The 14,807-nt window shown below is 39.4% G+C and overlaps 1 protein-coding gene across 2 annotated transcripts in view; it reads right to left on the bottom strand.

The window, feature by feature from the left end:
- Nucleotides 1-14,807, bottom strand: part of LOC148368899 (cadherin-4-like) — a 452,029-nt gene that overhangs the window by 88,433 nt on the left and 348,789 nt on the right. For both annotated transcript variants that reach the window (XM_088330808.1, XM_088330807.1), the window contains exon 8: nucleotides 10,390-10,562. In XM_088330808.1, the coding sequence (XP_088186934.1) occupies nucleotides 10,390-10,562 (173 nt within the window). The remainder of the gene's footprint in view (nucleotides 1-10,389; nucleotides 10,563-14,807) is intronic.

Genomic DNA, 14,807 nt, shown 5'->3' with positions numbered 1-14,807 from the left:
GCTAGACATTTTTCTCAAATTGGAAACGCCAGTGCTATCCATATTTTTTCCATTCCGATTCATTTTTGAGAAAATTTTACAGAAAATACAGAAAATTTTGTACTTTAGCTATGTAGGCATAGGACAAATCAAAAGAAAGCTTCAACCCTTGTCTTCTATGAGAAAACAAAGTATGTTCCTAGCTTTAATCAACAGTGTTCAACAGTTGAACATTGCTGAGTTTCTTGAAAATACTCGTTTTCAATAAAATTTCTGAGGAAACGACTTTTTGTTAAAGGATGGATTTTAAGCAAAACTCTTACTTTGCTTTTTTTTTTTTTGCTTTTGTGAAATCTCAATAATCTCCAAAATAACATTTCATTGCAAGAAAACTGTACGGATACATGAACTATGCATGAACGGTGTATGAACTTTGCAAGAACTTTTCCGCGTCTGATATTTGAGGAAAAGTGATCATACTATTTCAATCACCATGGGGATCATGTTCCCTTGAGTGACCGCATTCCCCTGGACGTGCACGAAACGTCATACCCCTCACCAGACGATGACGATGGGACTTTGTCTGCCTCGTACACGTCTTAAAATGCATTATAAACTTACTTTTTACGGCAAAAACGTACAGGCTGAGAGGTATGCTATCTATAAAATATGTAAACAAACACCAAAAAAAGTTATAGGAGTTTATTTTCACGTTTGCCAGGGCCCACTACATGAGAACGTGAACGGCAGAACAATTTCAACAAGGATCAAAAGCTAAGATGAACAAAGCCTCATGTGTGTATCACAGACTTGGCATTAATGGTAAATTCCATTAAAACTGCTACGATTCGAAAACTTTTGATGAAAAAAATCCTTTAGAGTCTACTTGTAAGAAAAGCATCAACAAAAAGAGAGGGAGAGAGAAAAACATTGAACGTCATCAACCAGCTCAACAAGTGTGGCTTCACTGAAAGCATCGTACTAGAGGGTGAACCATTACACATTAGCATGACAAAAACACCTTTGATCGGAAACCAATAAATCCCGCCTGCTGCTACTAAAGCTTGAGAACTTCCAAGAACAACTGGAAATTTAAAATAAAGAATGCACAGGTTTCTCTTTTATCAAGTAACTAAGTTTTTTTCTCTTTTTTTTGCTTTGATTAACGGCTATACAAATGAAAAAAGGACTTTTTATGTTGACCGATTCAAATATTTATTTACATGAAACTGGTCTTTCCCTGCCAATTTTGATTTTTGTTTTGTGCGTGAATTGACAGACTATTTGCATGTGTGATATTTAGATTACACTTCCGAAGTGTTATCTATGTGAGATGGTGTTTGCGCTTAACTGACCCGTTAGAAGAAACCAGTAATGTCACCTCAGCTCTACATTCATAGGGTGCAGTAAACATTGGCAAGTACATCAGCTACCCACATTTTTTTTCATTAGGTTCCAACTCAACTAGTCTAGTGGTTTCGCTGAAAAATTAAGGCAAATATAATTCATGCCTAAGTGCGTTCTATACCTACAAATGCTGGACAAATAGGGATATAATGAAAGGTCGAACAATAGAACCCAGAAAACACATGGCCGCGGCCACTGAGTGGAACTATTGAACTGTCATGATCATACACACCGAGTTCTGTTTCATTGTCTGTTTTTTTACTCTCTCTCGCTTGCCCTTTCCTTATCTGATCACTCACTTCAGGGTTCAATTTTCCTCCTCGCAGCTGTTGTCACTTGTCTAGATTTCCTCACGTTTGTTCCTTCGATCACGAACCTTGGTTTCTTACTAGTTTGTTGTCTTTCTCTTGTTTATTCAGTGAACCAAACCACTGTCTGACCTTCCATATTATGAGTACTGGCCAATGAACTCCAAATGCTCCCCTACCAGCTCGGTAGCCTAGATGGCCTAATACTGAAAGAAAACTATTTGTTTGATATTGTGAGCAGTCTCCTGCGCACTGCTAACGATGTTGAGAACCAGCGGAGGTGCTAACCACATGGTGTGTGTATGTTGTGTCGCTCATTGCAGTCTCCAGCGTATTGCTAACGTAACTGAAATAAACGCCTCATCATCCAGCCTGAATGTGGATCCTTGGTGGGACGGGTACACCGCAGTTACATACTAAAACAACATTTTGTGTGCTATGAATTATATCAGATGTTGTCTATTGACTCGTCCATTGTTCACTAAATTGCTGGCTTTTGTTTAAGTTTTTCTTAATTCTTAAACCTAGTACTAGTCCAATAGCTTTTCTGAAAAGACATCTTCTTTTTCTTGCGTGAATCAACGTGATGACGTATATTTTGAAAGCAACCGGGCCCTGGCAATGTTTAGTAGAGTAATGTGAGTGAGGGCTAAAGGGGGCCGGGGAAGTCAGGCTTCAGCTCAGTACGTAAAAACTGACCCAGTGAGAGTCAGTTGTTTGAGGATGCGTGGGCTGCTATTTTGAAATTGGAGTCCTAATTATTCTTACCATCCACTTGTATTACTTTTTGGACTTCAGTCAATTTAACATCCATTTATCCATCCATTATCTGCACCACTCATCCTCAGTAGGTTCGTGGGGGTGCTGGAGCCCATCCCAGCTATCATCAAGCAGTGGGCAGAGGACACCCTGAACTGGTTGCCAGCCAGTTTCAAGGCACACAGAGACAGACAGAGTCAGACAATTCACTTGCTCATTCATACCTAGGGACAATTTGGACTGGCCAATTATCCTTACATGCATGTTTTTGGAATGTGGGAGGAAACTGGAGAAGGAGGAAACCCACGCAAGCACGGGCAGAACATGCAAACTCCACACAGGAGAATTCCATCCCATGACCTCAGAACTGTAATGCTGATGCACTAACTACACAACCGCCGTGCCTCCTTAGTAAATGTACCATAAGCCTTTGATTTTATTGAAGCGTAATACAAATACTAGTTCTAAGAAGAGAATTGGTAGTGAAGTGTGCATGTGTGTGTCCATAAATAAGGACACCGTATTATTCCTACATGAACACATAATAGTAGTAAAACAGCTCAGATACATGGTGTGAGTGTAAATAATACAACCGTTCTGCAGATAAATTTTCTCTCTGTGTTTACCGCTAGTCTCAACTTGTTAGTGTCCGCAGTACATGCAAACTACTGTATTTTCCCACCATTCGGGGCACAGATTATAAAGCAAAAAAATATATATTTTCTTTTTTTCATGTATTTTTTATTCTATAAAATGCATTTATTGTGACTACAGTGAGAGCTTCTGAGTGTACGGGTAGATGTTAATGCAATGCATTATTATGTGTCACAATTTAAAATCACAAAACATTGGATGCAATGGGAATCGAACACGAGTACTGGCAGTAAGAGCGCTGATACATTACCACTAGTCCACCAGTGGTGCAGATGACATGCAATGAAATGAAATTAAAATGAAATGATCTGCAATTATATAGCGCTTTTCAAGTCAATGACTTCCCAAAGCGCTTTACAATGTGCTCCACATTTCCCAATGGCGGCCTTGTATTGCAGCCATGTAAGACGCTAACCTGCTTATTGGGGGTATTAGGGGTTCAGTGTCTTACCCAAGGACACCTCGACATGTAACACGGATGAGCCGGGATTCAAACTGGGATCCCTTGATCCCAAGACGAGCGCTCTACCTCCTGAGCTACTGCCACCCCCAAAAATGCATTGGAGCTTATTTCATCGTCACACCTTTTTTTTACTGTGGTGCAACACTGATTTGTGTTAAACAGTCTTTCCACTTCAGTTAAATTATAAAGTTTAGTTGATATAATTTGTAATGGTAAATAATATATGATTCAACCCAGTTTATTATAACTTTATTGCGATGGCATAACTTGCGGAGTTAAGATGCTAGAGTTAAAACAGGTTAAAGCTTGAACTCTGAACTGAGTTTGTTAGATCAAATACTGTAGTTGAATTATAGAAGATAATTGATATATTCTATAATGTGAAATAATTTTAACAACAATAACAGTGAACTCAATAGTTAAACGTCATCCTTCCCTGACCAGACAATGGCGATGGGATTTTGTCACCTTTTTAAGAAACGTATAAGCTCTGTGGAAGAGTTAACTGCCTATTACTTTTATTCTTATCAATATTACATTGCAGCCTGGTCATTCTGGGATTATCTCATGTGCGGTCCCTTCTCAAGGTTTCTTTATTTTCCTCATGCTGAGGTTTTTGGGATTTTCCTTGCCCTCATGTAGGTTTTAGAGCAGGGGATGGTGTAATACTAGTCTGTGGTTTGCAATAATCGGTGGTCTGTGCAGCCCTTTAAGAGTCCTTGTGATTAAGGGCTATACAAATAAACATAACTTGACTTGACTTTTGCGTCAGTAACCTCTCGGTTGGTTATACACTTCATATAGTATTTTGTCGAAATACTTTTGTTTTTTTCCATTCTCTAATATCCATTGGTATTCTTCAGTATATAAGGCACATTTTCAACTTTCTGGCCAAATTAAGATTTTTAGGTGCGCCTTATAGTCTGGAAAATACTGTACTCTAAAATTACCCTTGACTTGATCCGACAGCACCCAAATGCAGTCCTCCATTTCATTTTATTTTTTTTATCCTCCATCCTCCAGTGTGTCATTTATGAACTTTAAATGAAATCGTTACATAGATTTTGTGTCTCGCAGACAAGTGTCAAGGGCATCCCTTCTCCGCTATTTTCAGTCCTTTTTTACGGCATGTGCACAAGTCACAGAAACGTGAGTGGCCGTCTGCAGGATGACGAGTTGTTAATAGGTCTGTCAGTGGTGACAGGCAGAGGGGAGGATCTGTCACCACCACATCCAAAACACCAAAATAAACACATTAGAATCTTGTCACAACTTTTAAGGCCTCGCAAGCAATGTGGCCAGCAAAGATCACAATTGAGAACAGAAACATGTGTCTGTGTGCTCTTGTCTGTACTCAGTGTTGATTTTACCTCTGAAAAGTAATGGGTCCCAGGGACTCGTATGCTCAAAAATCTATGGGTCCCAACAGAGATCTTTGGGTCCCCAAAATTTAGTGTTATCGCGGTTGAAGTTGTAAATCGGCGACATATAAATAACATAAATCTATATATTCATTCAGTTTTAATCATCACAGTTTATTGGTAATACAAATCAGTTATCACTTCAAGATTTTTCAGTTCACAACAATATTGTACATTATACAAAATATTATTGCTGAAATAATTATATTAATCTATATTTTCATTCAGTTTTAATCATCACAGTTAATTGGTAATACAAAGCAGTTATCACTTCAAATTTTTCAGTTCATATATTCTTTGTGGTTTGCCGTCCCGCCATAGTTGTAATGCCTTCTCAAGGTCCAATCCATTATCATCCTCCTCATAGCGTAACCAGGAATATAATTTAGTCCATTTTGGCAGAAAAGTCATTTTCTTGCTCATATTCTTTTGTTTATTTTCTTTCGTCGAATCGTTCGCTTCAAAACACATGTTTTCCTTGCCTTCGCGGTCTTCTGAAGAATTTCTCCGTCGTTTTTTCGTGCCGGAATTATTGCCGTTGTTACCACTTTCTGTGTTATGTTTCGACTTATACCGACACTGAAGAAATTACCAATTTTTTGTTGATTTGCACCTAATACCAACTGTTTTTTCGGAGGCATACTTCTCTTTCACTCGACAACTGCCACAACAATGACATCATCTCGAAGCAACGAGATATCGTTTGCTGAGATTGGTGCGAGACCAAAACAACAATGGCGGATGGCGGATCTGCCTGACGAAAAGTTTGGAGTGCGGCAAATCTTTGTTAAAAAAAAAAAGTAACCTGGCAATAATGACAATTTGGTGTTAAAAACGTTGCGTCCCAGGGACGCACGTTGATTTGACCCAATGCGTCCCCAACAAAAATGATGCGTCTAGGATGCAGGGACGGGGGCAAACAAGAACACTGTGTACTATGTGAGGAGCACCATCTTCATAACTTGCGCGGAAATTCACAACCAGGTCACGTTTTGCAAAAATGTCAAGGGCGTAAGATTTTTGGGGACGTTGTACGTGTCAGACTTTTGTATGAATTTTGATGAAGACAAAAATAAAAAAAGGAATCCGGCCTAGGTTTGAAGTCAATCGCATGTACAGTTTACTGTATGGCTAAAGAAAAAAAACGACACCTGTAACTGTATCAAAATGAAACAAAAATGGACATTAAAAATATACATATATGGCTTTAGTGACCTTTCATATGTCCTACACATGTGTGCCAGTTTTCGTAGCTCTCGGTCAGATGTCCCAGGATTCTAATTTGTTTTGGTACATCAGGTAGTTTTTCCAGACTTTTGCATGTTCACTACAGGGTATGTAAGTCCCGATGAGTCAGTAAAATGTGTGGAGTTTTCAAGTATCTTCACAGAGACTCCTCTCTTCTTTGCGCTTCAGTTAACGCAGGTTCACTGTTTCGCGGATTTTGAATTATCTTGATTGTCATTTATATCAACGTATTGTGCATTGTTTTCTTCAGCAGATGGTACACAGACATGCGTGTGTGGTGGGTGGGAGTTACTGTCTTTTACAGGCTGGTGTATGCTATGAAACAGCTAGCATGAGGGCGCAAAAGTCAACTTGTCCGGCCAAAACAAACTGCGAAGCCCGACTACAGCTAATATTTCAGCTACTTGTTGCAATGAAAATAAATTTTACAATTACATTGGAATTTGAGGAAAGTCAGGGGAGCGAAAACAAATGGTGATCATCAAAAGGATTTCCATTGATTGAAATTGGGTCCGTAAAGAATCTGAGGTAGCGTCAAGACTCTTGACTCAAGAGAGAAGGCAATAGCGGCACCGCAAGTCAGGCCCACTACGATTAGGTAACTCTAAGTCGCTACTTTTATCCCTAACTTTCAACCCTGCCGCTTATTCAGTGATGCGGCCAATTTATGCAATTTTTCTAACGGCCGCTAGCGGCGCTCGAGTGTTGCTACCATTAACTGCCCTGACAAAGCTATATTGTGTTAATAAAGCTTTAAAAAGTCTTTCTTTGTAGATATGTGCAACCCATGTATAATATGTATTTGCAACTGTATATTTTTGTAATGTATTTATTTGTATTTATTTGAGACACTTGTTCTGATACGTTTTGCACGGGTGAACGAAAAATAAGGGGTGGAACAAACGCGGAGTGCCGAGTTTAAGTGAGGACCGCTAAAGGTGAGGGACAGACAAGGAAAGAAGAGGGGGTAAAACGTTGGTTAAAGAAAAAGGAGTTGCGTGAGTAAATGTGTTCATCTGATATATTTTTCCCACCCTTACCTTTGGAAATATACACTTTTTTCCGGCTGTGATTTTTGAACTGTGGACTTTAATGAACGACATTAAGTTTCAATCGCGGGACTTGAAGTCGGGTTTGGGTTAATTTTGTGTTTGTGTTACATGTTTAAATGTGGGCGCATGCGGCTTATATACAGGTGCGGCTTGTGTATGTAAAAAATCGGTTTTCCTCTTAAAATGTGGTGGGTGCGGCTTATAATCAGGTGCGCTCTATAGTCCGGAATTTACGGTAATAACTTTCAAAGCTAACCCTTCCGAGCCTGTATCCCACCAATGCCAGATCCATTACGCATGAAATGAAGATCCATTACCCATGAAATGAATGACCTGGACTTACAACTCGTTGGAAACAGCTACATTTGGGACATTTGTATTTTAATATCCAATGCTAGTGTGCAGCTAGCCAACCGCCCTCAAATCACTTTTTAACACTGAAAGGAGAAGCCCTCCAATTTAATTCTACTTACGTAGGAGATCACTAATTATTCAACTGCAATTCTGTGTTATGTGTTTTTATTTGTAGATCTATAGTTGGTATTTTGTTACAGTTGTATACTCTTAGTTGGCAAAGACGTCATCCCGATGTAAGTAAGTAAGCTTTGTGGATATTCATGTTTGATGGGGGTTCTGGTCCCCAATAACCACGCATACTAAAGGGTTACTGTCTTTTTGAAAATGTGAACCAGTCCTAAAAAGTCCATAAGCTTTGGTGAGTTTTGAAGTACGTAGTCCCCCAAAAGGTCCCCAGGTTTGTCTTCCTGGCCCTAATAATAATACAAATATGTAATACTAGTAATGATTTGTATTCTACTGTATGGCAACCAGTTCAGGGTGTCCCCTGCCCACTGTCCGGAGATAGCTGGGATGGGCTCCAGCACCCCTGCGACCCTACTGAGGATAAGCGGTGCAGCTAATGGATGGTTGGATGGATGAATTTGTATTTTACATAATAATGGATGTACAGAGTCCTTTACCATCAGCATCATGTGGAATTATGTTAATTACATTGAATTATTTATCAAATCTTGATTGGTGATTATAAAAATTATACTGTAGCTGCATGCAACCTGCATCTGTAAATCTGACTTTAGATTGTCTTTGAACATTTGAACATTCCTGAGTGCTCTTCTTAATTACAACGTCCTTGCAAGAGTTACACCGCCCTTGCAAATCACCACTGATTAGAGGCAGGCAATCAAGAGGTTAGTGATTTTGAATTTGGAACAAAAAAAGCTGGTTGTTGAAGCCAGTGCGCGGCGTTATCTCACGCTAACTTTTTCGAATCTGGATGGGGGATAAGATAGCCCACGTCTTAACTTTCATTAGAGCCCATGATCATTTAAGTAAATTCAAGCATTCCAGATTAACAGCTCTTTTCCAAAGGGTCCCCCAAATGACTTTTGGTCCGCCTGAACCTCTCCTTAAAAAAACCTTTGTAAAATACTCAATTTATCGTAGTATTGTTGCCAAATTTGAGGTGAATCCCTGGAAGGCTTTGGGCTGTAATTGTGTTGTATTATTAATCAGTCTCACCACCCTGCTACATTAATTTTCCAGGCAGATTTAAGGAGAGAAAAAATAGGAAAACAATATATCGGGGTTTTTTGTGTGTATTACACAATTCCATTATTCAGTGTCAATAGTTCTTGATCAGATTCAAAGTTTTGACTTAAAAAAGAGACCACAACTGTGCTGATACTCCTAATGGGTCAAGTACAGCTTCAGTTTTTCAATGTACCATTTTAGGGGTTCAGGTAAAAATACCAGGTACAGACGCTCCCCTATTTACGACCATTCCAGTTACGAAAATTGCTAGATACGAACATTTTTTTCCAATATCGACAAATACTTGGAAATTGCTGTAAGTTAGATTATGTAGTGTGTGCACCTTTTTCTGAGTAAAGGACATTAATGCAGTGCTACTTACCACCGCTACCAGCGTGTGGCGCCGTAAGAGGTCACCCAGCATCCAACCCGAAGAAAAAAAATCTGCTTCATCTTCCTAGTTGCCCAATTTCGTTGTCACAATATGTTAACCCATTTTGTAACAATGACAATAAAGGTATATTCTATTCTATTCTAGTTCTTGTGTACACATTCTATACTGCCTATGCTATGTCTATACTATCTCCAGCGCGCTAAGAACTTTGACATTTTTGTTGTTTAATATCTTGTGCATCCGATCAATATGGTTGGTGTAAAGTGTAAAGAAGAGGCGAGCCGCTCTTTTGAAATAAAAGTGGAATAAGAAAGCTTGATGAGGTGGAGCAAATGGTTGGATCGCTTTTTTTCGGCCACTCTTCCACAGAGGAAGCTCATCTTCCAAAAGGAAGTTATACTAACTTTATAGAGCATATTATCTTAGGAAATGTTTCTTTTTTTAGTACAAAACAATATAGGTTCCTTATACAACCCTTAAACATTCTTATATGAACCTTAAACATACAATATATAGCACTGAAGCAACTTTACGAACAAATTCAACTTACGAAAGATCGTCCGTAATCTCGTTCGTAAGTAGGGCAGCGTCTAGCGTTTTATTGGTTTCCTTTAACTTGACTTTTTTCCATCTTCAGACTTTTCTATTTTGTCATTATATTTTCATTTTCAAAATCTATCCATCTATTAATCTACCTTGGTCATATTCCTCAAGAGGGGTGACCGACAGCAAGACAAACACATACAATAAAGAAAATAAAAGGAAAAAAATAGCAAAAAAAACACAGACATTTTTGGGACCATGGCCAACCCAATTCCCCAAACACCCAAACAAGTTAGGCACCTCTGCACCTAAGTTGGTCATGCTTTCGTCCCTCCAGATGAAATGGGACACCAGAAAGCGGCCATGTCACTTGGGTCAGGGTAACACAACACACTCTTTTGTTCAACAGCAGGGCCCGACAGCTTTCACTGGTTTACCCCTGCCGCATCATACGGGTGCCCAGCCCATCCTTAAGAACGCGTCCACAATCCCACTATCCTTTAACAAAAATCAAATTTTAAAAATATCTCCAACCAGTTCGAATAAAAGACCAGGGCAAGTTCAACTGACTCCAATAATGATTGGCCATTTACTGTGTTAGAGGACTTACCTCCCGATCGAGACCAGGTGCTACAGTCACGATGTCCCCCGTCTCACTGTTGATGGTGAACATGTTGGGAATGGGACTGTGCGGAGTCTGGGACAATATTCGATAGCGCACCATTCCGTTAGCCGTCGTGTTGTCATCCGCATCAAAGGCAGAAAGGTGCATGACGTAAGTTCCTGATGAACACACAAAAACATTAACAACCTTTGCATATACAACATGAATAGATTTACTGTAGTGTATGGGCTAAGTGCCAGTGGGTCGGCCATTTTGTCCCATTTTGGGCAATATCTCTAGCTGATATATACCTTGGTTGCCATTAAATCACGTGGGAACTTTAATGAAACGGCCTTTGACACATAACTATTTAAGGTGGTCTGATCGATTAACATTTTTCTCAAAATGGGTGAGGCAATGCCGGCCAATTTTTGCCATTTTGACCCATTTTTGAAGGCTTACGGAACAATTTGTTTTGTAGCTACCGTAAATTCCAGACTATAGAGCGCACCTGATTATAAGCCACACGCACCACATTTAACAGCTTTCACGGATTTTGTCCTTACACAAGCCGCACCTGAATGTAGGCCGCATGAGCCTACATTGAAACTTGTAACACGGTCACGAGTATATCCCGAGTCTGACTTTAAGTGCCGCAATCGTGACTACATACATTGTACACAATGCAATCACTGCAGTCAGCAATATGAATGGAAAATGATACCGGTAGTTACAATTTAATGCAGACCTTTAAAGTCCGGGTCCCGTTAAAAGTAATCCAATGAAATGAAAAAAAATGTATATTTCCAAAGTTAAGGGTGGGAAACATAAATATCCACTATTGTCCGCTGCAACAACAAACAGTTTCACCCCATCTCCCGTCAGCCCGCGTTTGCTCCGCCCTTTCTTTTTGATTTGACGGTAGAAAACATATCACAATAAGTCTCTAAAATAAATACATTACAAAAATATACAGTTGCAAATATATATACAGGTATACATGGTTACACATATTTACAAAGAAAGACGGTACACCGAGAGAGTTTTCAAAGTTTTAATAATAATAATATAACTTTCATCCCAAACCGTGCCTGTGAAAGGTACCACAACGCTACTCCCAACACGCTCGCTACGCATGGAGCGTAGCTGTTAAAAAAAGCAATTGCGGAATTCACGGTAAACCGTCCTCATCTTTCTCCTTATAACTGCCGCCATCAAGGGCGTTTTCCTCATTAAAGGAAATAATCTTTGTTATACGTACAATTCGAAAGTAAACTATGAGGATGCAGGCTACCTCGGCGCACTCATTCCACCGGTCTAAATCTTACCTTTCGTAATCGAGGGCCGCTGGTGGCCGTTAGAAACATTTCATAAATTGGCCGCTTCACTGAATAACCCGCAGGGCTAAACATTTTGGAAAAAAGTGGCGGCTTATAGTCCGGAATTTACGGTATATAGGCGCAGAACATACCAAAAACATCTTCTAGCTTTTTCTTTCATGAAAATTAAAATATGTTTCTTGCGTTTACTCTTGTTTATTAAACATCAAATGAACATTGCTAAGTTTGTTAAACAAGAATACTTCTGAGAAAATTCGCTTTTTGTAAAGGGTTCATTTCAAGCAGAACATTCACTTGTGAAACATCATTAAACACAAGGGCACTTGCTTGCAAAATAATATTTTATTGCAAGAAAACTGAAAAATGCATGAACCTATCAGCGCCGAAGTTTATGGTGACCTAATTATAAGATTTCAGTCACCATGGCGATTGCATTCCTTCAGGGGTCCACGTCCGTGCGAATGTGCACGAAATATCATGTCCTTCTGACCAAGATGGGACTTAGTCGTCTTTTTTTGAAAGAAGTAAGCTCTTTTGATGAGATACCTGTCTATAACTATTCATACATTTATCACGGCTCTCACCACACTTCTTAACTGTGCTCACTCACCAAAAAAGCCGCCTGCACACACTCATTTACCGGATTTAGGAAGCAACTCTAGGAATTTGGGCTTCCTTGATGTGTGAAAAATATCGGATCAAAGCCACTCCTGCCTATTAATGGTGATTTATCATAGTGAAATCATTCCCAAAGGCTTGATACTTACTGATGAGCAGCACCAAACTAGTTTTTTAAAATGAAACAAGTAATGCGTGTTTTTACATTTTAGCACTTAGGGACAATCCGTCCTAAAACAGATTTATACATTATGACATTGGATGAGTTAAAAAGTTTTGAAATGCGCAATAAATAGATACTCATTAGTATTGATATAAACAGGGTTGGTTAGGGTTACTTTAACTGGATTACTTTCAATTACTTTTGGATTACTCCAATACGAAATATGCTAATAAAAGACAAAAGAAACTAAATATGAATAAAGTTACAAATTTTTGTGCAGGCTTGGGAAGTAACGGAATACATGGAACAAGCTGTTTGGATTTATTTTCATTTTGTTTCTGTCGCATTTTGTGTAAGTTTTGCCGGAGATCAAAGCCAGGAGAGAAAGACGTGTCTTGAGTCATAATTTTATTCATATTTAGTTTCTTTTGTCTTCTCATCTCATCTCATTAGCTACACCGCTTATCCTCAGTAGGGTCGCGGGGGTGCTGGAGCCCATCCCAGCAATCATCGGGCAGTGGGCAGGGGACACCTTTCTTTTGTCTTTTATTGGCATATTTGGTATTGGAGTAATCCAAAAGTAATTGAAACTAATCCAGTTAAAGTAACCCCACCCAACCCTGGATATAAATATGTCAAACGAGGCAACTACCAATTATTAGCAGAACTTGTTGAATCCATGCTTCAGAAACTGAAAGCAATTTTAACTGTGAATTCATTTCCAAGCAGAAGTGGCAAGCGCCCTCTTCTATGCGGCAGCGTGTTGGGGAGGCAGCGTCAAGAAGAAGGATGCCTCTCGTCTCAATAAACTGGCTAGGAAAGCGAGCTCTGTTGTGGGCAAAGAGCTGGACAGCCTAACAACAGTAGCTGAGAGACGAGCACTGAAAAAGCTGAGGTCAATCATGGACAATCCATCGCATCCACTACACAGCATTATCTCCAGACAGAAGAGCAGTTTCAGCGACAGACTGCTGTCACTGTCTTGTACTACGGACAGACTGAAGAGATCTTTTCTTCCTCATGCCATGAGGCTCTTTAACTCCACCCGGCAGAGTAAAGGCCCACATTAAACCACACCACCTACATTGGATATTACCGAATCTTACTGCAATATGTATTCTGTGTAGCACTATTTAGTTACTCTATATAACACGCTACAGTGGGCATTTGCACGTCACACTGGGTATTTGTATGTTGTATTCTTTTGCCTTTATTATTGTACTGTTCTCAGCTCAGGGATGCTGCTGGAAATGTGAATTTCCCTTAGTGGATGAATAAAGTATCTATCTATCTATCTATCTATCTATCTATCAGAAACATTTTATAACTTTGACATTTAAAGGCAACAAAAGTAAAGGATCCATTAAATAGCAAGGCAGTATTAGAGGTATTAGAGGTAGAGAGTAAGTCAACCTTTTCTTTTAAATACAATGACAGGTATGTATGGATGACATTTCAACACTTTTACAATTTTCAAGAAATAACAATAATGTGGCAAAGAAAAGTGTTAAGGTTTGCGTACCTTTTTTTTTCTTCTTCATTTTTATATCACCTGGAGATCTGACAGAAATTCTTGCTAACGCTCAAGCGATGATAAGTACCAGTGGGTATCACAAGCACAATTTCCGATTTCCCTCCGAAATACAACTTTTGGTTCCCAAATAATAAAAACATAAAATTAAACAATCATGTTTTTGCTAACCCATTTTTTCTAGGTTGGTTACATACCTCGGGATGAGAGGCCATGCGTAGGCAGGTTTGGGTTATCTCCTAAAGATTGTCACATTATTCTAATTAATATTGTCTTAATCGAATACGAGTGTAATTTGCAAAATAAAACCAGTTTCATCCATCTCTGCGGGCGAAGATTTTACCATTTGCTATAAACTGATAATGACCCAAAAGTGACACAAGGTGGACATTTCAGCATATGCAGCAAATATGACATTAATCCCAAATGGCAGTTTCGAATATGCACAGAATATATTGTAAAGACGTTTTGGGGGAGCGATTTCAAGTTTTGTGTAGTAAAATTAATGGTCCCCAACTGTTTCTGTGCCATCGAATTGTCACGACCGGTGACAGACATTGGACCCAAATGCGTAACGTTTGACACAATGCTTTATTGAGGGATCTGGGAAGACAGGGACATGGGATCGATACAGGAAAAAGGTGACGGGATGGAGCAGGATACAGGACAAGTCGGAAAACGGAATGGGAGCCAGAGTCAAAAATGCTTGTCTTGTGCGGAGGTTTGCTGACGAACTGACCAGGGGTGAATGAGAATGACGTGCTTGAATAGG

The sequence above is a fragment of the Urocampus carinirostris genome, chromosome 3, assembly GCF_059441175.1.
Source record: "Urocampus carinirostris isolate Australia breed hairy pipefish chromosome 3, RoL_Ucar_1.0, whole genome shotgun sequence".
Lineage (NCBI taxonomy): Eukaryota > Metazoa > Chordata > Actinopteri > Syngnathiformes > Syngnathidae > Urocampus > Urocampus carinirostris.
The sequence above is the reverse complement of the archived record's forward strand: the minus strand, read 5'-3'. Positions and strand labels throughout refer to the sequence as shown.